Source organism: Eretmochelys imbricata, chromosome 4, assembly GCF_965152235.1.
Source record: "Eretmochelys imbricata isolate rEreImb1 chromosome 4, rEreImb1.hap1, whole genome shotgun sequence".
Classification (NCBI taxonomy): Eukaryota; Metazoa; Chordata; order Testudines; family Cheloniidae; genus Eretmochelys; species Eretmochelys imbricata.
Genome location: NC_135575.1, coordinates 124,565,085 through 124,587,761, shown reverse-complemented (window position 1 = coordinate 124,587,761; position 22,677 = coordinate 124,565,085). Strand labels below are relative to the sequence as shown.

Genomic DNA, 22,677 nt, shown 5'->3' with positions numbered 1-22,677 from the left:
GCAGGGCGAGGTGGAGGTGAGGCCTTTAGCTGGGTGGCTGTCAGCTTCAAAGTCATCTTGTGCCTCAGCAGCTCCACTTCTCTCCGAGGCAGGGCCCACAGTCACCCGCAAAGCTGGAGGAACTGCACAAGGTCACCCTTTGCTGGGGAGAGGCTAAAATTGCAGCCAGCTGCTGCTCAAGAGCCAGGTGACAGGCTCTCCTGCAGCCTGTAGCCAGACTTTTAGCCACTGAACTCGACTGTCCTGTCAACTTATCCAGGCACCCGCTGACCCTGGCAGCAACGTCTGCAGGACAGGACGGATGTAGGGGGGCGCCGGAGCTGCAGCAGGCGGCGGTTGTCGTTTGATCCCTGGCCTCCTTGGGGCTCGAGGCTACTCAACAGCTCGGAACTGATCATCGTATGCATGGGCGGCAGGTATCTCAGGTCCAGGCCAGGGGAGGCTAAGCCTCCCCAGTCAGCAGGGCATGGACCCGCCCACCCTCTTCCCGTATGACCCCCAGCCCAGGCTGCTCCTCTTTCCCGAAGTGGGCTGGGGCTGGGGTTAGGGCGGGCCAGCCAGTGACTTGGGGCAGTCAGGTCAGTGCTCAAGCTGCCTGGCGCTGGGGCCACCCAGCGCTCTGGGGCTGGGGGGGGATGGGGGCACTCGGGAGGGCTGGCTGGGGCGGCCTGGGGTGGGTTGGTTCGGGTGGGCTCCTCCAGCTGCGGAGGGGAGCTCAGGGCTCTGGCGGGGAAGGAGTGGGAGAGGGGGGGTGGGGCCGCAGGCAGAAGGGACGGGGCTGGGGGCTAGCCTTCCCCAATGGGTGGTCATGAGCTGCCCACCGTCTTATGCATGTGTCTTTCTTGGGTGAGGGTTGCGCCCGTGGCATGATCTGGAACTTCACTTCAGTACTTTGAACTGTGCCACTCAGGTCAAGCTAAAGGCTAGGAGAAGAAGAGAGCCAGGCACCTGTGTGCCACCTCAGAGTACAGCAAGCATCTGCATAGCCACGGCCCAGGGCTATATACTACTGCCATGCCGCCTTGGTTGGGGAGCGTTATTTACCGTAAGAGCGCAAATCGGACAGGAAGTATTTTGCTTCCTGGCTCTCTGTGACAACTGTTTGCTAGAAACTGACCCCCCGCCCCTCCCCCAAGAGATTTTTGACATGCACCTTCCAACCAGTTGTACCACAGCGTGGGAACCCCTGCATTAGATACAGGATTGCCGTCAGTTTGGACAGGTACATGATTGAAGGCACAAATAAACATACAAAAGCCACATGCCACAACCTCCCCAAAGACTATGGACACCGCAGTGAAATGTGGCCTTGACTGCAGAATTTGGTTCTGGCCTTAGCTCTCATTTAGGTGTTAAAGCAGGGAATTATCCTGATGGGAGCTGAAGGTGCCCCCTTTCTTCACTACTGCTACCATGGTCAGTCTTAACTAGAAAGGATCTCCGGGTGCAGCTTCATCCAGGGACAACAGGTGTTGTAGTCCACTATGGTTCCACCTCCGGTTTTATTAGGATTGGTCTCCTGGTTTAAACTTGGCTATGCTTTAGGCTGCCTTGTGAGGGTTAAAACTCTTGGATTTAAAAACTCAGCCTTATAGTCCTGGAGTAAGAGTCCCAGAGGTTAGTCTACATTCTGAGCATAGCAGCCTTGGTCTGATCTCTCGACCCTTAAACAGCCTTAGTAACCAACTTCCAGCAACCCTGACGTCTACGAGGCACCTTGTCTAGCTCTTTAATGGGCTGAGCAGCTTGTAGCCTGTTGCTAACTCAAAGTTATCAAGAGCCTGTAACTATTTTGTGACCTTCTCACACTCACATACACCTGCCAAACATTCTCTCTGCTTGAGTCTACTTGGCCTCTGAGTCGCCTCATGGTCACACAGGCTTGTAAGCATTGCTATAGAATTGGAGTAGCATCCTAGCCCCAGCCCTTGCTACTGGCATCTGTTGAACTAACTGGGCACCTGGAAACATCATTAAGTGCCACTGTTGCAGCAGTGGTCAGTAAGTTCCTTGGATCCCAGAACGCTCAGGCCTGTGTGTTAGCCTAGATCCACTGTTCACAAGGAGCTTCCTTAAACATACGATTTCAGGAATATGCCAGGGAATTATGTTCTGATTACTGTCACCATGCACCTGTTGCATCCTCTACGCTGAGCTACCACTATAATTTCTTCCTTTTTGAGCGATAAGATACCACCTATCTTTCTCTCCGTGGAAAAGCTTTTAATCGCTAGGAACAGCTACTGCCCACTCTCACCAGAAGACTACAAATTGGCTACAGTAGACATCAACGTACAGTCATCCTATTATGTGTAGTCCAACTGGGGCTTGATAATCTGACTCAGAAAAAAGCCCATCTTGGCTCTAAACACTGGGATTTCCTAAATTTTTTGGTGCATATTTTTTATTCCACGCCTTTGCTGCTCTTTGTTCTGCACATTGGATGAAACTCTTTTCTCAGTGGACAATAAAGTGGGCTATACAGAATGCAAGCTACAAAACAAGTCTGCAAGCACTGAATGCCAAATGTGTGCATGGTACAAAAGTTTACCAGTTACTCCACCAACGGAATAAGAAAGGCCAAAGGTGATAGTATATAGTGTTTCAGTTGTGTATTGTAATGGCTTGTATTTCTAAATTGCATTCTCACTGCACAATCACATATGCTATTATGGTGATGCAGCCACCTCTGGGATGGCAATTGATTGCCATTTACAAGATCATCTCCCTTTCTGACCAACAGAGCTTGATCATGTGTGTTAGCTCTGGCTGACCTGATTCCCCACCCCCGCAAACTGCTACAGAGGGAATGTTTTTTTAAAAAACTGATCCTTAAGAGTCATCATTTCTAAAATGTGTCTTATAAGGCCTGGTGTATGTTACATACCGTCATCAGATTCTAGTTTGCCACATACAATTACTAGCAGGCTTTTGCCTGCTGTACATAAAATGTTTTCTGGGAAAGTGCTGCACTGAACCACTATCTAAGATGCCATGCCTATTTGCTTATTTAAGATCCCAGCTTGCTCCTGCTGAAGCCCCTGGAAGTTTGGTCTTTGGCTTCAGTGGCAGTAGAATTGACCCTTTATAATGATTTAACTATGCTTCAACTAAATGTGTCGGTGAAATCCTGACTCCAATGGATTTAATCCATAATTTTGCAGGCTCTCATTTCATAAGACACCTTCATGGTTTAGTAGTATATGAACATTTACACCTAGGGGCACTGTCATGCTGACTTGAACTCCCATAGTCTGGTAAGACAAATTAAATAATTTCTCTTGGATGCAGACTTAAGCAGGGCCAACCAACATCTCTGTGACTTGCAGACTGGACTGGACTGGAATGCCCTTGAACCTGGAATTTGCTTCCCCTCTTTGTCTGCTGGATAGCGTGAAAGACCTATTTCTTTTCTCAGGCTTTTCCCTGTAGTAGTTTATGCTAGGTATTTGATGGGAGAGTCTGTGTTTATATTGGTCAACTGTATTTCTTTAGAATTTAGGATATTTTTTTTTTGGTCTCACTTCTACTATGTTAAAAGAACACTAAGGTTGCAAAGTCAAATACGCAAAATGCTAAAATTGAGGATGCCCACGCACTTTAATTCAGCCCCCTTGTGCATATGCATTATCAGATGCTGTTCCTTCCACTGGACCCCTGACTTGTTCAGTGCACAGGGATAGATGGTGCTTACCTACCAAATAATTCTTTTTGTTCTCATCATTCAATGTGTGTCCCTATTGTTTACTTTCGGCACATAATTCAATCAAAAATCCCCGATCCGAAGCATGTAAGTGCTAAAGCTTCTCAGCAAAATGGCTGTACAAACTTATTAGCAGCTATATTTTCCTTTGCCCTTGTTCTAGGAACAGTTTTAGCTGAAACGTAAAAAAATCTGAAGCAGAGGCAGACACCCTGAATGGAAAATTTAAACCCAAATGGTTGAAGTTTGGTAAAGTTATAAAAATGGAAAACAGGGTCTTATACTGGAATGTCAGGGGTAACCTTAACTCTAGGCATCACTTATAATATCCAGTAAGTGACTTTGGTATAGAGCACCTTCCAAACATTCAAAATACAAAACAAACACATTCTTCTGCTGCAAAAAATAACCACTGCCACAAGGATTATGATGTGCATGCTCAAAATGAATTCCAGCATGTAGCAAAAGTGCTGGAATTACCTTTAGCCAAAGGAGAGAGGAAAAAAACAATTCACTGATGTCTCATTTTGTTTTTAATGATTTAAGTGTCACAAAAACTCTCTGAACAAATGTGAAAAACAGTCCTACAAATCCAGGAGCTTCTGAAATATTCATTAATCTATTACTATCTGGGAAGAATTGGTCCCAACCCTTCTTCCCTTCTTACTCATCCACTATAAGATTATCTGCAGTAAAGATCTGATTCAATGTCTACTGAATTCAGTGAAAGTCTTTCAGTTTACTTCAATGGGCACTAGATTAGGCTGTACATTTAGATTATTCTAACTTTCTATTAAGCCTTTGCAACATCATTGCCTTAAAACACGTACTTTGGGTTAGATCGGTCAGTAGTCCCACTGATTTCAATTTTGGTTTAATTGATCAGGATGGATTTATTGGTAAGAAAATGTAGTTTCCCGAATAGTAAAAACAGCAGAGCTCTCAAATATAGTACCTACTGTATTTTTGGAATGATTATTTGAAAGGCTGATGTGATGCAGATACAACGTTTAAATGGTAAAAGATGTGCAAATTAAATGTATATTTATACGTGATTCATTTAATTTGACTATCACAGTATCAGTTCAGTGACTAAAATGTAAAAGGACTGAAAATATATTCCTTACAAAGGACAATCATGTTGGGTGCTGAATATTTAATTATCTGCTTCTCTAGGTATTTGATAAGTCCCAGGAAAAGTGATTTATTGGGTATATTGATCTCACAACATGGAAAATACATTCAGAGTTCGTTGTGTTGAAGACCTCTTGAGATTCTACTGGATAAGTCTTGTAGATGCTTCTTTACCTAAAAGAGCAAAAACATATTCACGAAGTGATCAGGAAATCTGCTACATATTGACATTTTACCATTGGTATATACGGCACTTGACAGACCCGCAGAAGGACAAGGTCATTCCCTGATGACTGACAATTACAATTGAATGAGACTATTTCCAAAAGCCAAACCTATTACCCAATCATAGCAATTGTGAACTTTTTCGATATTTAGAATCAGGATTTCCTGATATGACAAGAAGGATGGTGTTGTGGCATTGGACTGGGACTCAGGCTTCCATGCCCAGCTCTCCTACAGGCTTCTTGTGTATAACCCTGGACAAAGGTGCCTCAGTTAAAATGGGGACAATATTAATTTCCTCTTGTCACCTTTTGTTTTGTCTACTCAGATTGTAAATTCTGCAGGACTGAGACTGTCCCTTACTATGTGTTTGAACAGTGCCCAGCACAATGGTACCTCAATATCAAATGGGAACTGTCACAGGATGTACCTGCCTGTAGCACCCCCTTCTGGCCAAGTGTGGCACCATAAATGCTGCCTGCCTGGGTTTCCCCTAATGTCATCAATAAGTTCACTAAGACTACATAAGGAACAATTCCCATTCTGAGGGGTCTAGTTTATTAACCAAAGACCCAGTGAAAGTCTTCCCCCCAGCATCTTAGCTGGGAGTCAGAGTCAGTCTTACTTTATCCATTCCCTCCCAGCTCCAGCAGGATTCTCTTGGCTTGCATCCCCCTACCCTGGAGTCATGCCTATTACCATTAGCTGGGAAGAATCCTTCCCTGGAGCCAGAGTCCTGTAGAGATCTGTCAGCTGCAGCTCCTCTGGGGCAGCATATAGTCCCTTCCAGGCCTCTTGCTCCAGGCCTCTCCTGCAAGCTCCTCTTCCCAGGAGCTTCCTGTTTCTGGGAACCGCTCCACCTGAGCTAATTAGCTGCCAACCAGCCATCATGGGATTTCATTACTTCCACCTGGGCCTGAGTTGGCTCCTTCTCCTTTACAAGACCCTGTCTCAGGTGGGCTGATCCTCATGACAGGGCCTCAAATCACGATTGTAATGATGACTAATAATGGATAAGTCAATAGCATGGATAATAAGCACAGGAAAATCCAAATTCCCTCTAGCACAGAGTTAAACCTACACTGGGAGCATACAGAAACTTCACAACACATCGTATTTGTACAGACCTTGTATCCCAGTTCTTTAGTCTTTTCTTCTAGCATGATGTATTTCTCTTTGTTTCTGCTCAGATGATCTTTATCTCCCGTTCCCTCCACATGCTTCAGTTTCTGATGGGAAATCTCTAGCTGTTTCTGGTAATGATGATGTTTTTCAATTTTTGCTTCAAAGTGTTTCAGCTCCTCCTAGAACAATTAATACACATTTCAGGGCTAAATGTGGTCTTCTTTCCGAGGTTTCCTCCCTCTCTTTCCCTGCAGCACATTCATAATGCTATTTTAATGAGCGTCACACACTGAAAGCCCTTACAGCTCTCTGCTTCTTAAGAACGCTGGGGTAATGGAGCATCATAACCATCCAGAAATTCAGCTCTGGAGGAAAGCATCCAAACATCAATCTATTGCACAGGCTTCCAAGAGGCCATTAATGTCTGAGAGGCACAATGATACGATGGTGACAAGCACCATAGAAAAGCCTATACGTTTCTACAATGCATGTTTTGCGGACACAATTCTTACAGAGGTCACTTTTCAATATCAGGCCCTTAATGCTCAGAATTAGCTCTTTTCTGATTGGCAGCCCAGCCATCCCCTGATTTGCTTTATTGTTTTACCACAAGCTGTGATGTGCCTGGAATAGAACAAGGTGAGAACCTCTTTGACTACTGCTGAAAGGGGCCAGGTTGACACCTAGGGAGGTGGTGTAATCTCCTTCCTTAGATATTTTTAAGGTCAGGCTTGACAAAGCCCTGGCTGGGATGATTTAGTTGGGGATTGGTCCTGCTTTGAGCAGGGGGTTGGACTAGATGACCTCCTGAGGTCCCTTCCAACCCTGATATTCTATGATTCTATGACATCAGTGACATCTCAGATTTATCCACAGAAAAGATCTCCTGTATACTGTGGCAGAGGCAGCAAAAATGCAAGCTTCCCTAAACACCCAGTTAGGCTCTTGCTGGACCACGGTTTGAGAGTAACTTTAGTCTCCATGTACTTTCGGGGCTTGCCCTCATGATCAGCAATGCCAACTGTTGTGCCAATTATGGTGATGGTTCCCTCTGCGATGTAACACCTGCGCATGAAGAACCAGACTGAAATCCACCACATTTATTTCACGCAGGCCACATAGGGTATGTCTACACTGCAGCTAGGAGCGAGCCTCCCAGTCTGGCTAGACAGACCTGTGCTAGCATGCTAAAAATAACTGTGTGGATGTTGACAGGTTTCAGAGTAGCAGCCGTGTTAGTCTGTATTCGTCTGTGTGGATGTTGCGGCATCAGTGGAAGCCCAGGCTAGCCACTCAAGTTGGAACCAACCTTACCCCCAAGTGCGGTGGCAAGCCCAAGCCTCGGCTACTGCTGCAACGTTCACGCTGCTATTTTTAGCATGCTGGTGAGAGCCCCGCTAACACAAGTCTGTCTACCAGGGCTGTGAGGCTTGCTCCCAGCTGTACTGTAGACATACCCTTGAACAATGTTTGGCACTAGTTTGACTTGCGTCTCGCTTGGCAGAGTTTTCACTCTGATCTGGTGGGGAAAAAACAAAACAAAACTTTGCCATTTTAATGGGTCTTCTCCAGCTTTAGAAGCAGAGGTCTCTCTTTCCTCTCAACAGTTTGACTGCAGAGGGAAATGATTAGCCTTTTATAACATTCTACTCTGTTTTACACACTACGTGCCACACTGTATTTTAGCACTGGGTTTGCCTGCAGTTGCTAATCTGTTCAAGCTATTTTCCTCGGATGATGTGCCAACGCAGCACCTTTCCTTATAAAACCTAGTATGGTTTGCTCTACAGGAGATCAGCAAAAATAACAAACATGAAGGCCTGACCTTAGCGTTAGCTTTTGAGTACTCAAACAAGAATTTCAGCAAATTTCCACCTTTAATTCTCTTCTTCCCACATTATAAGTCAGCGAAGTGCACCCTGTAATCCTTACCTTCCTCTTTCTGCGACGATACTCCAGCAGGTGCTGTGCTGCTGATAGCAGCAGATCTCAGCACTGGTGCATGGCATTTCCCTAAAGGAAGATTTCTGCCCAAACATTCAGTCTATTTCTAAACGGTTTCATATTCTTATTTTAGATCCTATTTGTGGAAAAAGGGACAGATGCCATGGGCCTGATCTACCTTTCCCATTGTTGTGTACGCCTGATCCACAGCTCACGGAGGTCAGTGTAATTAAAACATGTTTAACTGAGTGTGGAAATCAGACTCCATGTTTCTAAGGAAGAATGGTCTTGTGGGCTGGACACTGACTCTGGAGATCTGGATTCAATTACAGGCTCTGCCAGATTTTGCACATGACCGTAGGCAGGTAGTTTAATCTCTCTGTGCCTCACTTACTCATCTGTAAAGTGGGCACAGTAATACTTTCCAGGGGAGTTATGATGGGGACCTTATAAATACACAGATAAAAATTCACAAGCAGACTTAGAGGGCACAGTTCTCCCAGCCACGAATGCAAGATATTGCTGTCCCCAAGCAGTCAGGGAAACAGGACAACCAGGCACAGTATAAACTAAATAGAGATATTTTTAATTTCATCATTAAAAAAGCTAAAAAAATGCAAGCACGACCACCACAGTAATTCATTTCTCAAAAAAGGCATTCATACTAAACAGGAGCACTGTGCCTCTCTGGGTTAGCTGTGCACTGCTCCTTCCCGTGAAATGACCAACGAGCAACCCTCCCACAACGGGAAAAATAACAACCTGGTGGGGAAGTTAGCTAGCTGGTGTTTCTTGGCTTTAGTTTCCATCCTTTCCATTATTTCTCAAAGCATTAATTACAATTGGGGATTAGAAGATGATGACTGGAGAGGTGATCTGTTTGCACAAAATAAAGGTCCAATCTTACCAACAGTTAGGTGCATGCGTAACTTTACTCCTGTGTAGTTCCACGACAGACCATGGAACTATTCAGATAAGTAAAGTTACACATACGCTTTAGTGTTTGCAAGTTTGTCTCTTGATCATGGTGAGTGAAGAATAACAGAAGGGAAAAGGGTACATTACCATACCCTGAATGTAGTGCACACAGAGTTTCTTAATATTGAAGAGAACACCCTTATCTAAATTCTATCTTACCCGAAATGATTCGAGTTCTTTCTCAGTAAAGTTGGCTGATTTGGCCATGTCCCATAAGTCAATCACTCTGGGTTCTTCAAATTCTAAACCAACAGACACAAACATAATTATTTTAATCTTTAAGTTGTTAATATTTGATACCATGTTAACATGACTAACTAACAGCAACACCCACATGGCTTGACAAACGCGCACACACCAGTATTGCATTACTGAGCAGGTCAACCTAGATGGAGGCCAAATCCTAATATTTTACTTAGATTTTTAGTATGGTAGATATGGGACCTTTAAAAAACAAAACCAAAGCATTCATCCTATTCCCTGCATTTAACCCTCCATGGGGATCCAGAAATGGTGATGGTTTCCCCTAATGATGATTAGGATTTATTTTTTGTATTGTAATAACGCCTAGAGGGTACAATCAGAAGCAGTGCTCCATTGTGAAAAAAACTTCCTTCCCCGTAAGGGGATGTTCCGGGGCAGCAGCCACTGGGGCAGCTCTAGCAGCATGGCATCTATAGGAGCCATGCTGCAGAAAGGCTCTGAGTAGCCAAAAGGGAATGAATACAGTCTCTACAGAGTAGGCCCTGTGCCTCCATGGATCTCTGGGAAACATGCAGATTTGAAGAGAATCAAAGCCAAACCTCCAGGTCATTTTCAGGGACAATGGTAGACACAAGGAATGGAAGCAATCCTGTCCTATATGAAGAGCCTCTGTAGAACAGGGAGTTCTCAACTTTTTTCTTTCTGAGGCCCCCCCAACACGCTATAAAAACTCCATGGCTCACCTGTGCCCCAACAACTGTTTTTCTGCCTATAAAAGCCAGGGCCGGCGTTAGCGGGTAGCAAGCAGGGCAATTGCCTGGGGCCCCATGCCACAAGGGCCCCTGAGAAGCTAAGTTGCTCAGGCTTTGGCTTTAGCCCCGGGTGGCAGGTCTCAGGGCCCCAGGCTTCAGCCCCATACGGTGGGGCTTTGGCTTTCTGCCGTGGGCCCCTATTTCCTGCCCTATTTCTAACAGGGTGGACCCCCTGGAACCTGCTTGCACCCCGCCCCCAGGGGGCCCCAGACTGCTGGTTGAGAACCACTGCTGTAGACGACAAACAGGGCACTTGGTCTGTAAAATCAGCACTTAAACAGAGTAGGCTGGTGCGTCCCTTTAAACATCCCATGTCTGTTTGTCAGCACTTTGTACAAGGCTCATTTGGATTCTAACTGGTTATTTGCCTACTGACTTCTCATAAAACTGATTATAAATTAATGTAAAACAGTGAATCATACCACTGGCTGTGTCATATCCCTGGTGGCTGACTTTACGTAAACGATCAAACCCTTGATTGATGCTTCGCATTTTGTCTTTGAGTTCTGTGTGTTTGCCATGGAAGATTTCCTCTTTGAACTGGTCCTCTTCAGATGGGTTGATCATATTTTTGTGGATTTCTGTTATCAAAATACAAACATTAATTCATAATAGGCCAAATCCCGAGAGGACAGAAGTACTTGCAAATCCCACAAAGTTGGAAGGGAGCAGTCGGTGCTCAGATCTTATCAGCACTTGAGCCACTAGCAAATTAGCATCAATAGTACACTTTAATAACACTGATTTTTAAGAGTTTACTTCTCAATATACGTCCTTTGGACAGAAGTGGTGCAGAAATATTTTATCGTATATAATACATAAATCAGGTCAACAATTTCAATAAGAAGATCCAGAATTCTACTGCCCTATTTCCTGAAAAATCCCTACAGCAGCACGACAGCATTGCCCTAGAGAACAGGAATATGGGCAGAACATTTCTGTGTCTTTGCTAAAAAGGCTGCTGGAATGCCCCAGAGGGGCTGTCAGCAGCCAGGCATAAGTTAGAGCAGCCTCAGGTGGTGTCCTAACCTGGCCAGTGTGGTGTGCCAGGCAGCAAACTGACCTCTGGTAGTCTTAGCTGGAGGTAGCACAAGGTGGCATAAAGCCACCTTTGCTCCTGTCCTCTTGGGTCCAGCACAGACCTTAGCTGCGAAGAATCTGGCTCCTCATTGCTCTAGCCGTAACTCCATCCTTCCTCCTCAGCTAGAACCCAGAAACTGATTCCGCCCCGCCCGCCACCCCGCACATTGGGTGCCTCCACAGACCTATATTCCACTGGCTCAGGGCCCAAATGCTACAACAGGGGCTCAGCACTTGCTGATATTTTCTCGAAAGCCATAATGAGTTTATTTTGCTAAGCTGACAATCTCCTTGCTCGCTGAAACACATGCAAGCATTATAAAACAAAGAACAGCAATGGTTCCATTAGCTATAGAGACTCTTGGCAGAGGATACAGACTTGTGCCCTGCAAGTATCTCTGAATGGCAGCAACTGCAAAGCAATCCTAATATAAACCCAACAATCCGTCTTTAGGGTTTTAAAGATACTTTAAAACAACTGAGCGATTGGCAGAGAGAGGGCTGCACTGCACTGGAAACATCAGACAAACATTCAGACACCTTCTGTTCTGCTCACAGTCTCTAGCAGGATATTATATTCGTGAATCTTTTCTTTGTGATGCTTAAATTCCCGCCACAGTTTATCCAGCTCCTGATCGGAAAACTTCCCAGAGGTCTTGGCCTGAAAGAAATATGAATGAGATAGACGCTATAATCCTTTTTAATTTCACAGGCCAAGTGATGTTACATACAGTCACTTGCCAAATAAAATTCCCTTCACATTTTTAAAAAAAAATGGATTAGGTCCTTCGTTTTCTGTCTCAATGTGCTGGTATTAGGGCAGAACATAGACATGGGGTGAAATCCTGGCCACACTGAATTCAACGGGAGCTTTGCCGTTGACTTTAATGAGGCCAGGATCTCACCTACCATAGACATGATGAAAATTGTTATTTATTATTATTTGAATTATTGTAGAGCCTAATATCCCTGTCACACACATTCCTTAGGAAGCAATCAGGTATCGATGTGAGAGACATGAACTGCATGGCTGAACGTATAGCGTTTGTTTCCACTAGAGATTTAGACTAACACATGAGAAAATCTATTCAAGAGCTCTCATTCTATTGGCAAGTAAATATCGTACTGTGTGTCATGTCCCTAGCTATTCGCAGTTAGAGAGGCACCCGATTTGCTTCCCTGGTAGAGGGATGGATGTTGCTCTATTTTTCTTCCCACAGGTTAAAAGTGAAGTCTTTTGATATTTGTACAGAGCCAGAGGCTCATATTTTGTTTGGGGAATACTTCCAAGTTTTTTTTTTTTTTTTTTTTTACTATTTCTCAAAGAAGGGCACTGACAGGTTGAATTTGATTTTATTAAAAAAAAATAACAAAACAAACTTCCTTTGCTGTTTTACTTACACCACTGTAGATTGATAAAGCAAAGAATTTTTTTTTAAAAAAATCTACTTTTTACTAATTATTTCCTTTTTGCAGGTTCTTCCAGTCTGTTATAACTACCCAAACTGGAGTAGTTCTTGTTTTCAGGCACCAGCATAAACTCTGGAAGGTTTCACTTGCAAACACTACAAGGTGGGATTTTCAAGTTAAAAAAAACCCTTAAAATTGTTTTTTGAAATAATTCTAGGAAATATTTCTAATTAAATTTAGCCATTTAAACAAAACAAAACCCAAGATACACAGCTGTATTCCTGAATGTTCATGCAGAGTGAAATCCTGGTCCCTGTAAAGTTATTAGCAAAACTCCCATTAACTTCACTGTGATCAAGATTTCACCCACATATAGAGGGTGTAAAAGGTACAATGGATCAGATCCTCTGAGAAGAGAAGTACCCTCAACGCCCAACGATTTTGATGGAAGGTGAGGGCACTCAACATATCATAGCACTTGGCCCAGTGTTTGGAAACAGCGTTCTAAAGCTTCTCAGTCCAAGGCAGGGGTTTCTAGAAAACTTAAATACACACTTGAATGAAGATTTTCTTCTTACACTGAAATACCCAGAAATTAAACACACCTTGCTCCATAATTTCTCCAGTCTTGGATCATCTAGCACATCACTTTCTGTGCCATCTTTGATGTAATTGGTATCTACTAATTGGGCATCTTTCTTTCCATTCATTCCATATTTAGTCATAATTACTGTAAGTGAAAAACAAGAAACATTAGAACCAATAGAACATTAGAACCCTTTAACCCCCCCTGGAACCGCTTTCCTGAGAGTCTGCGGAATCCATGCCCACTCAGTGAGGTATTCTATCTTCCTCTATTGGTAGCAGAGCCACATATAGAGGTGGATGAGCCAGCTCTAGCGTTGGCTAACAGAGCTGGGTCTTTTAGTTCAGGCAGCAGGGGCTCATGCTTTAAGATCCAGACTTTAGGTAACTGCGTGACAATTCTGGCCTCTTCAGCGAAGTTATTCCTTACCATTTAAATTGCGTCTAAGTTTGGCTTCTTTTTCTCCATCTTCATCCAGCCCTTCAGCCTTCAGCTTTTTCCAGCTCAGCTCATCCTTTTCTTGTATTTTGAGGTCACTATGTAACTCTGCCAGTTTTACAGCCGATAGATGAAGCTAATGAGAACACAGAAATGCTTTGGTTAGTTGCCTTGTAATCACATGCATGTGCATACACAGCTGCAAAGTTACCTCTGAAGCTAGACTGGCATAGAAAACAATATTTGATATTCCACTGAAATAGGACAGTGTCAGTCAGAGCACAGGGACCTCAGTGTGCTAGACACTGTACAAATAAACTCCTTGTATGATGTCCCCATTGGCCTTTAACATCTATATGCTAAAGCTTCCTCTGTTCCTCAGACCCCCAACCATTTCTGTAACAGCAGCACTGGCCACATGTGGGTAAAAAAAAGTATCTCCTGCTGGCATTAAGCTTTACATAAATTGGAATGAGAAATTAACTCTCTTCAGCTTTGGTTGGGGAGGGAAGGAAAGCAGGTGAACTTTTAATGGGGCATCATAATACAGTAACTTCTTGCTTAACGTTGTAGTTATGTTCCTGAAAAAAGCAACTTTAAGCGAAACAATGTTGAGCGAATCCAATTTCCCCATAAGAATGAATGTAAAGGGCGGCAGGGGGGGTTAGGTTCCAGGGAAATTTTTTTCACCAGACAAAAGACGATATTATATATAAGTTTAAGTTTTAAACAAATAATTTAATACTATACACAGCAATGATGATTGTGAAGCTTGGTTGAGGTGGTGGAGTCAGAGGGTGGGATATTTCCCAGGGAATGCCTTACTGCTAAATGATGAACTAGCACTCAGCTGAGCCCTCAAGGGTTAACACATTGTTGTTAATGTAGCCTCACACTCTACAAGGCAGCACAAATGGAGGGAGAGGAGACAGCATGGCAGACAGAGACAGAGACACACACACCATGTATGAGAGAGAGAGAGAGAGAGATGTGCATTGCCCCTTTAAGTACATTGCCTTTTTAAGTATATCAGCAAGTTGAGACAGCAGCTGCTGCCAGCAGGCTCCCTCTTTCCTGAGCCCTGTCATGTTCCCCACTGCTCAACAGAGATGGGGTAAGCGGGGGGCAGGAGCAGGGGGAGGGGGACACCATGACATTAACTCCCCTCTTCCCCCCTCAACCCGCACAGCAAGCAGGAGGCTCCCAGGAGCAGAGGCAGAGGACAGGAGCAGCACACGGCAGTGGGGAGAGGGACAGCTGAACTGCTGGCAATTGATAGCCTTCTGGGTGGCTGCCACACAGGGAGCTTAGGGGTGTGGGGAGCTGATATGGGGACTACCGATCTACCCTGGTTCCAAACCTCCACCAGCTAGCTGTGAAGGGCTGCTCTTTCTGCAAGCAGTGGACAAAGCAGGCAGCTGCCAAACAACGTTATAAGGGAGCACTGCACAATTTTAAATGAGCATGTTCTCTAATTGATCAGCAACATAACAATGAAACAACGTTAACCGGGATGACTTTAAGTGAGGAGTTACTGTTTTAAAAAAGTTACTGTATTACTTATCTGTTACTGATACTGCACATTATTAAAACAAAGATTTTGAAATATCTAATTTCATTTATTGTTCCTTTAATCTGCCCCCATTTCTTCATCTTGGACAATTAGTCAATTTCATTTTCTGGTTCTAATGCACTAAGAGATTTGTATAGTGATTGAGTTGCAAAATGTTCCAGGTAAATGTTTCTATCCCAACAAAATATGGTTAATATTCAACATAATAATTATGAGCAGCTATGGAAGTTCTCCTGGTACTGCATTAATAGAACATATAGATTTTTAAATCAGTAGGTCCAGATAACTCACATCCAAGAGTTTTAAAAGAGCTGGATGAAGAGCTCGCTGGACCATTCATGTTGATTTTCAGTAAGTCTTGGAGCTCTGGGGAAGTTCCAGAAGACTGGAAGAAAGCTAATGTTGTGCCAATATTTAAAAGGGTAAATGGGATGACCCAAGTAATTACAAGCCTGTAATCAATCCTGGGCAAGATAATGCAGTGGCTGATATAGGACTCGATTAATAAAGAATTAAAGGATGGTAATATAATTAATGTAAATCAACATGGTTTTGTGGAGAATAGATCCTGACGAACTAACCTGATATCTTCACTACGTTATTGAACATTTTTATCAGTGACCTGGAAGAAAACATAAAATAATCACTGATAAAGTTTTCAGATGACAAACATTGGGGGAGTGATAAATAAGTGATCTATTCTCCTCACTGATTCCAAGTGATCTGGATTACTTGGTACACTGGGCGCAAGCAAACAATGTGTGTTTTACTATGACTAAATGTAAATGTATACCTCTAGGAACAAAGAATGTAGGCCAAACTTTACAGGATAGGGAATTCTATCCTGGGAAGCAGTGACTCTGAAAAAGATTTGGGGATCATGGTAGATAATCAGCTGAACATGAGCTCCCTTTGTGACTCTGTGGCCAAAGAGCTAATGCAATCCTGGGATGTATAAACAGGGGAATCCTAAGTAGGAGGAGAGAGGTTATTTTACCTCTATATTTGGGACTGGTGCGAGTGCTACTGGACTACTGTGGCCCTCAATTCATGAAGGATGTTGATATATTGGAGAGGGTTCAGAGAAGAGCCAGAAGAATGATTAAAGGATTAGAAAACATGCCTTATAGTGACCGACTCAGAGAGCTCAATCTGCTTAGCTGAACAAAGAGAAGGTGAAGGGGTGACTTGATCACAGTCTATAAGTATTTAAATGAGTAACAAATATTTAATCATAGGCTCTTCAATCTAGTAGAGAACACTGTAACATGATCCAATGGCTAGAAGTTAAGAGTTAGACAAATTCAGTCTGGAAAAAAGTCATACATTTTTAATGGTTAGAGAAATTAACCATTGGAATAATTTACCAAGAATTGTGGTGGATTCTCCATCAATGACAATTTTTAAATCAATATTGTATATTTTTATAAAAGATATGCTCTAGGAATTCTTTTGGGGAAGTTCTATGGTCTGTGCAGTGCAGGAGGTCAGAATAGATGATCAGAAAAGTCTTTTCTAGCCTTGGATCTGTGAAAGGATGAGATATCACGGCCATAACCATGAAGAAATTAAAAATGTAAGGCTTTTAGAGGATTAACTTGAAAATGTTATTGTATATATTTAACCAAAAAAACAAAAACAACCCCACACCCAGGAATAGGAATAATTACTGATGTGCATTGTCACTGAATCCAGATTGCTATAATAGGAACCACAGCTTTTGAAATTCCAGATTTCTGTCACTTTAAATTGGAGTAATCAAATAATACACTAGCATTAATGTTTGCATTTACTTAATAGTCCCGGGGGAGAGGTGCATTGTGCAAGAAGGGGATGTGGAAGATGAAGGGGAAGTGAGGTAAAAAAAAAAACACTTTAGCAGCTTGGCTTTAGCGAGGTCCCATCTGAGTTTTCTACATCATTTTATCTCTGCTAATCTAGCACACCGTCTTTTGGAAAGTTTGGTTACACTTCTGAACTTGGAAGCTTGGACCCATCTGTCATAAAATAACTTACTGAGTGAAAGTTATTTGTTAACACAATCAGACTAATGGCTATATAATGGAAACAAATGAAAAACAGATGCACCGAATCTACACCCAGAAACTGGTTTGTTCCAGTTTCACAAGGTTTGTTCCACAGACAGTGAGAAACTATTTCAAAACATCAAGATATCAATCAGTGTGTTTTAGAAATATTCTCTAACTTCTCATTAATGAAACGAAACTTATATTTTTTAAGAACAAACAAGCAAATGGCACTTGTAAGACCCAGAAATTCACTTTGGAGTAAACAGGTTATCTAAGGGTAACTTCAAAGAGGCAGCTCACAGCATTTAGAACTGTTCTGAATTGTCTATTTTAATATGCCATTAAGTCTGTCTCCAACACAGCAAAGCACATTTTTCAATTTAAGCATGAATTGCCCTTTTGAATTCAATGGCACACAAGGACTACTAACTTGCTTAAAGTTAAATGTGCGTAAGCGCTTTGCTGAATCAGGACCTTAGTTTACTCTAAAACCTAGAGTAGTTAGAAAAACAGTTAAGCCTTAAGATCTCGATCCTGCAAGATACTGAGCTCTCTGGCCCCGATCCCAGAGTTAAGAGCATGAGTCGTCCTATTGACTTCTATGCCATTCACTTCAATAGGACTATTCACAGGCTTAAATTCAGCAGGGTTCTTATGTGTGTGGCCTGTCCCTGTTCAGGTTTCAGAGTAACAGCCGTGTTAGTCTGTATTCGCAAAAAGAAAAGGAGTACTTGTGGCACCTTAGAGACTAACCAATTTATTTGAGCATGAGCTTTCGTGAGCTACAGCTCACTTCATCAGATACATACCGTGGAAACTGCTGTAGCTCACGAAAGCTCATGCTCAAATAAATTGGTTAGTCTCTAAGGTGCCACAAGTACTCCTTTTCTTTTTGTCCCTGTTCAGCAAAGCATTTAAGCACATGCAGCCAGTGAGAATTTAACACATGCTTAGATGCTTTTTTGAAGAGGAAGGCACATCACAGCCTAGGTACTTTGCTGGTCTGGGGCCACATTGCTTAGCAGCTCGCTCAATTAGGCCTGAACCTTAACAGCTCAGTCATGACTACAGTCTCATACACAGGCTTCTCGACAGCTTCTATACAATTGGCTGTAAAAGTAAAGTGGGTACTGAGTTCCCCCACACTCCGCTAATATTTAACCTTACACTGGTGTTGGTTAATTTTTCTTTCATGCAGAACTAACAGAACACAGATCTACACTAGAAATAATTCACACGGCAAACTGATTTAATTCTCAAGGATTCTCAAAATTGTTGCAATAAAACCTTTAAACATATACCGTGTCATTAGGCACACATTTTCTAGTTAATAAAGGATTGACTGCCTTGTCCACAGTTAGACGCCTGATTTATCGCCACTACATATGGCACATGGCTGGTAAACAAGTTACAAACTTTAAGCTTAAGGAGAGACAAAACTGGAATTTGCAAATGAAGAAGTTTCATAGAAATCGGATATTATTTCAAACACTGATTTTTTCCTGCAAACTTTTTTTTTTAATTGCTTTTTAAGTTTTTTTTTTAATGAAAACTTTACATACAATATTTAAACCTGTTTTTTCCTGCGAACAACAAGCAAACATGTTTGTGGTGTCCATTTTTCATGTCTTGTATTGGTGCTGAGTAATTTTTGATTATTATCTTAGTCACAACAGTGGGTTTTTTCCAAAATTGTAATGTTCTGTTTCTGAAATTTTCCCATTTCAAGATAGAAATCGAATTTAGAACATAATTTAATGGGAAATTCAGAAAACGATACCTGGACCATTAAAAAACATAAGAGGAGGGTAAAGCCTTTCAAATTTGCCAAAACTTCTGTAGAATTCTTTTGCCTGGTCTGTTCTTATATCACAGTGATAGATGAAGTGCAAGAACCTATTAAATGCTGGATACTGAAAAGAGAGCAGATAAAACTAGTACTCAAAGCACTGCTTCTATTTGAAGTTAATCTCACACAGGCCCAAGGATGTTATCACCTAAAACACTGCAAGGGGGTAAGGTGCACATATGTGGAACCTTACTGACTGACTGTAATGCCAGCAAATGGTACCAAGAGTTGAGTGTAGCTAGCAATGAAAGTTGATCAGAAGAGGTTTATAATTAAGCTGTCAAGTCCCAAATTATTTGCTCCTTTCTAATGTTTAATATTGTTAATTGACAACATCGGGAACCATCACCAGAGAATCTGTGAAACATTACAATGTCATATCAAAGATTGCTAGGCTCAATTGTAATCATTACCCACAGCAGCAAAAGCAAGGTGGTTCTGATTAAAGAATGGAACTCAATGGACTTCACAACACAATATCATGCTAGACTTTGGAACCTATTGTTTCTTAGGATTTAAAGCTCATGATGGGACCATTCAATAGCAGATGATATTAGACCTATTTGAGCTGCAAAAACAAAAGCACAAAGGGTTCTTTAAGAACTAACTACAGTCAATGGAAAATTTGTCATTAACTTCAATGGGTGTAGAACAGGGGTGGGCAATTATTTTTGCAGGGGGGCCACTTCACGAATTTTGGTAAGTCATCACGGGCCACACATTTCTACTATATTAATGGAGGGGGTGCGGGGTCTGGGAGGGAATTTGTTGCAGGAGGGGGCTTCGGGCTGGGACAAGGGTGCGGGAGGGGGTGCAAGGTGCAGGCTCTGGCCAGGAAGTGCTTACCACAGGTGGCTCCTGGCCAGCGGCGCAGCCAGGCTCAGGCAGTGTACTGCCCACCCCTGCAAGCACTGCCCCCACAGCTTCCATTGGCCAGTTTCTGGCCAATGGGAGCTGTGAGGACAGTGTTGGAGGCGGGGGCAGTGCATAGGGGCGTACAGAGACGTACCAGCAGCAGCCACCACTTCCGGGAGCAGCGTGGGGCCACGACAGGCAGGCAGCCTGCCTAAGCGCCCCACTGCGCCTCTGCACTTTTAGTGGCCCGGACTCAAGAGATCGCAAGGGGACAGAGGAGACCGGACAGAAATGTTAGTCATGGCAGGCCAGACAGAAATGTTAACTGGGCTGAATCCAGCCTGCGGGATGTATTTTGCCTATCTCTGGTGTAAAATCAGGCCCTGGATAAAGGGAGCCCTTGCATTGAGATCCCTCTGATAAGTATTACAGGTTAAGTGTGTATAAGTTCTAGGGATAACTGGGATTAGCCTAGACAGAGAGATCAACCTTATTTCTGGAAAATTGGGAGGAACTGGTCACCACTGAATAATTCAGCACTACTCAGCTGAATGACAACACATGGCTGTGTGATGCAGTACTGAATTGCAACACCCACCCCGATGCAAAATCACAGAGCTCTTTATTTTCAGCTACTTCTAATAAATGGTCAGAAAGGCCATGGTCACCAAAGCTCACAATGTAGAGCTCAATGTAGGAAGAAGGCTCATACAAACCTTTCACAGGAAACCCAGGAGTGAAGTTTTTGCTCTGAATTGACGAAGGTGTAGGGCCAGTGTAGGAAGGGGTCACAGACCAGGCAATCAGTCAGTCACACTTGGGCTGGGTCGCTGAGGTGCGCTTTAAGCACTGTTGCACCAAAGCTCCTGCTCCCAGATCATAAAAGACCTCGACTTTTTTTCAGATGATGTTACACACTGGATGGGGTTGCTTCTTAGTGAAAGCACCTGTGGGCATTGCCAGATCTCTCCTACAAACACAGTTACACAGAATCTCCTGCTGAGGCTGGTGTGTCCCAGATGAAAATTGTACACACAGCTCTGACATAATAAATGAAAGTTCCCAAGGGAGGTGGGGGTGCACAGGGAGACAGCTTGGTCCTTTATCCGGTACCCAATAGCCCACATTACATATTAAGTCAACACCAGGTGCAGTTTGCCCCACATTTCAGCAATCCCAGAGAAAGACTCAGAAGCAGTCGTACTTGTTCAGACCACCATACCTTACAGTTAACCTTTCTCCGGCATTTGGGCCAATATTTTTAAAGCTAGGCGCCTAAAGGTAGGGCCCACAATCCATATTTAGGCATCTAAATCCTCCGATTGGCAGAAGTGCACCCGCAAATCCCCCTCAATGGGAGCTGCCGCGGTTCAGCCCCTCTAGGAAGCTGAACAAAAGTGGCCTGATCTTCAAAGACGGCTGCAGCGGCCCAGCTTCAGACAGGGGGCTTTGAAATAGCTGCTCTCTGCTGCCAGGCACAGGCAGCCTGACCCCTCCACGATGCAGCTGCAAGGAAGCGAATTAGCGACTCACCCGCTGCGCTTTCTCCCAAATCTGGTTCAGCTTCACAACCCTGAACTCCCCGGCCTCCTGGCGCTTCGGGCTGCCGGCTGTAGCAGCCTCATTCGCCTCCCTGGTGTATTTACCCCCCTGCCCCAAGACAACCAGCAGCAGCGAGGCGCTCAGAGCCAGCAGCTCCCAAACGGCAGACATCGTCCCCCCACGCCTCCTCTTGCTGCGGCAGAGAGTCACCCAAGCAAGCAGCCGGCCTGGAGAAGAGGAAAACTACAACCCCCACGATGCAGTGCTCCAAAATGCACCGTGGTCATTGTAGTTCCCCGTGTTGACAAGTGATCCATCCCCAGGGAATCCTTACAAACCCGCACTACAAGACCCAGAATGCGTTACACACGGGAACTCCACGGGGGCTGATGGGAGGCTTAAAGAAACCTAAATGGCCCATCTTTGATTATCCCTACAAAAGGGTTTTGTTTGCTTGTTTGTTTTTGTTTGTTCCGTCTCCTCCTGGTAACAGCTCACCATAACTGATCACTCTCCTTATAGTGTGTATGGTAACACCCATTGTTTCATGTTCTCTATGTATATAAATCTCCCCACTGTATTTTCCACTGAATGCATCCGATGAAGTGGGCTGTAGCCCATGAAAGCTTATGCTCTAATAAATTTGTTAGTCTCTAAGGTGCGACAAGTACTCCTTTTCTTTTTATTAAGGCCCTAATTATTCAACCAGCGCTCTTGTGAGTGAGCTGACAATGCAGCTTTCTGCAGGCACAGCATTCATTGTGCAATGATGTTTGCTATTTCAGTATCAGTCAGCCGCTTAAATATAGAACATACAGACAAAAAAAAAGTTTTTGTTTTTCACTTTTGAGCAAATTTTGTAGGGAGAGCCTGAATCACAGCAGGAAAATGCAGGCTGCAGTTACCCTACTGAGAGCACCTTTTTAGGTATCTAAGTAACCAGCTTGGATTTGTTTTATAAAGAAAAGCATCATACACAAAGTGTAAGGCAAGAACCAGTTCTTGGGGGGGATTGAGCAATATCCAACTCCTGATCTGTGCGTCAGCATTTAGGTTTGGGTTTTTAAAGTGTGTGGTCAAAACTCATGCAGAACCTGGGTTATTATATCAATAAATGAAAAAAAAATACATATTATATACTGCACAACCTAATGGGAAAGGTTCGCTAGCCTGTTACACAGGTCAGACT

The 22,677-nt window shown here is 43.5% G+C and overlaps 1 protein-coding gene across 1 annotated transcript; it reads right to left on the bottom strand.

The window, feature by feature from the left end:
- Positions 1-4,880: 4,880 nt before the first annotated feature.
- On the bottom strand, positions 4,881-21,702 carry LRPAP1 (LDL receptor related protein associated protein 1). Its single transcript, XM_077815886.1, has 8 exons — positions 21,480-21,702; positions 13,631-13,775; positions 13,221-13,345; positions 11,746-11,866; positions 10,548-10,706; positions 9,269-9,351; positions 6,190-6,366; positions 4,881-5,011 (listed from the first exon to the last, which is right to left on the bottom strand). Exons 1-8 carry the CDS (start codon positions 21,657-21,659, stop codon positions 4,946-4,948), a joined length of 1,056 nt encoding a protein of 351 aa, XP_077672012.1. The 5' UTR covers positions 21,660-21,702; the 3' UTR covers positions 4,881-4,945.
- Positions 21,703-22,677: the final 975 nt, after the last annotated feature.

What these genes read in the sequence shown, in the direction of transcription:
- LRPAP1 (XM_077815886.1), bottom strand. Translation starts at nt 21,659, where the DNA reads ATGTCTGCCGTTTGGGAGCTGCTGGCTCTGAGCGCCTCGCTGCTGCTG. An exon ending in AAGAACTCGAATCATTTCGG is followed by an intron (nt 6,367 to 9,268) that starts GTAAGATAGAAT and finishes TAATTGTTCTAG; the next exon opens with GAGGAGCTGAAACACTTTGA. An exon ending in CTAAAGAACTGGGATACAAG is followed by an intron (nt 5,012 to 6,189) that starts GTCTGTACAAAT and finishes TTGCTCTTTTAG; the next exon opens with GTAAAGAAGCATCTACAAGA.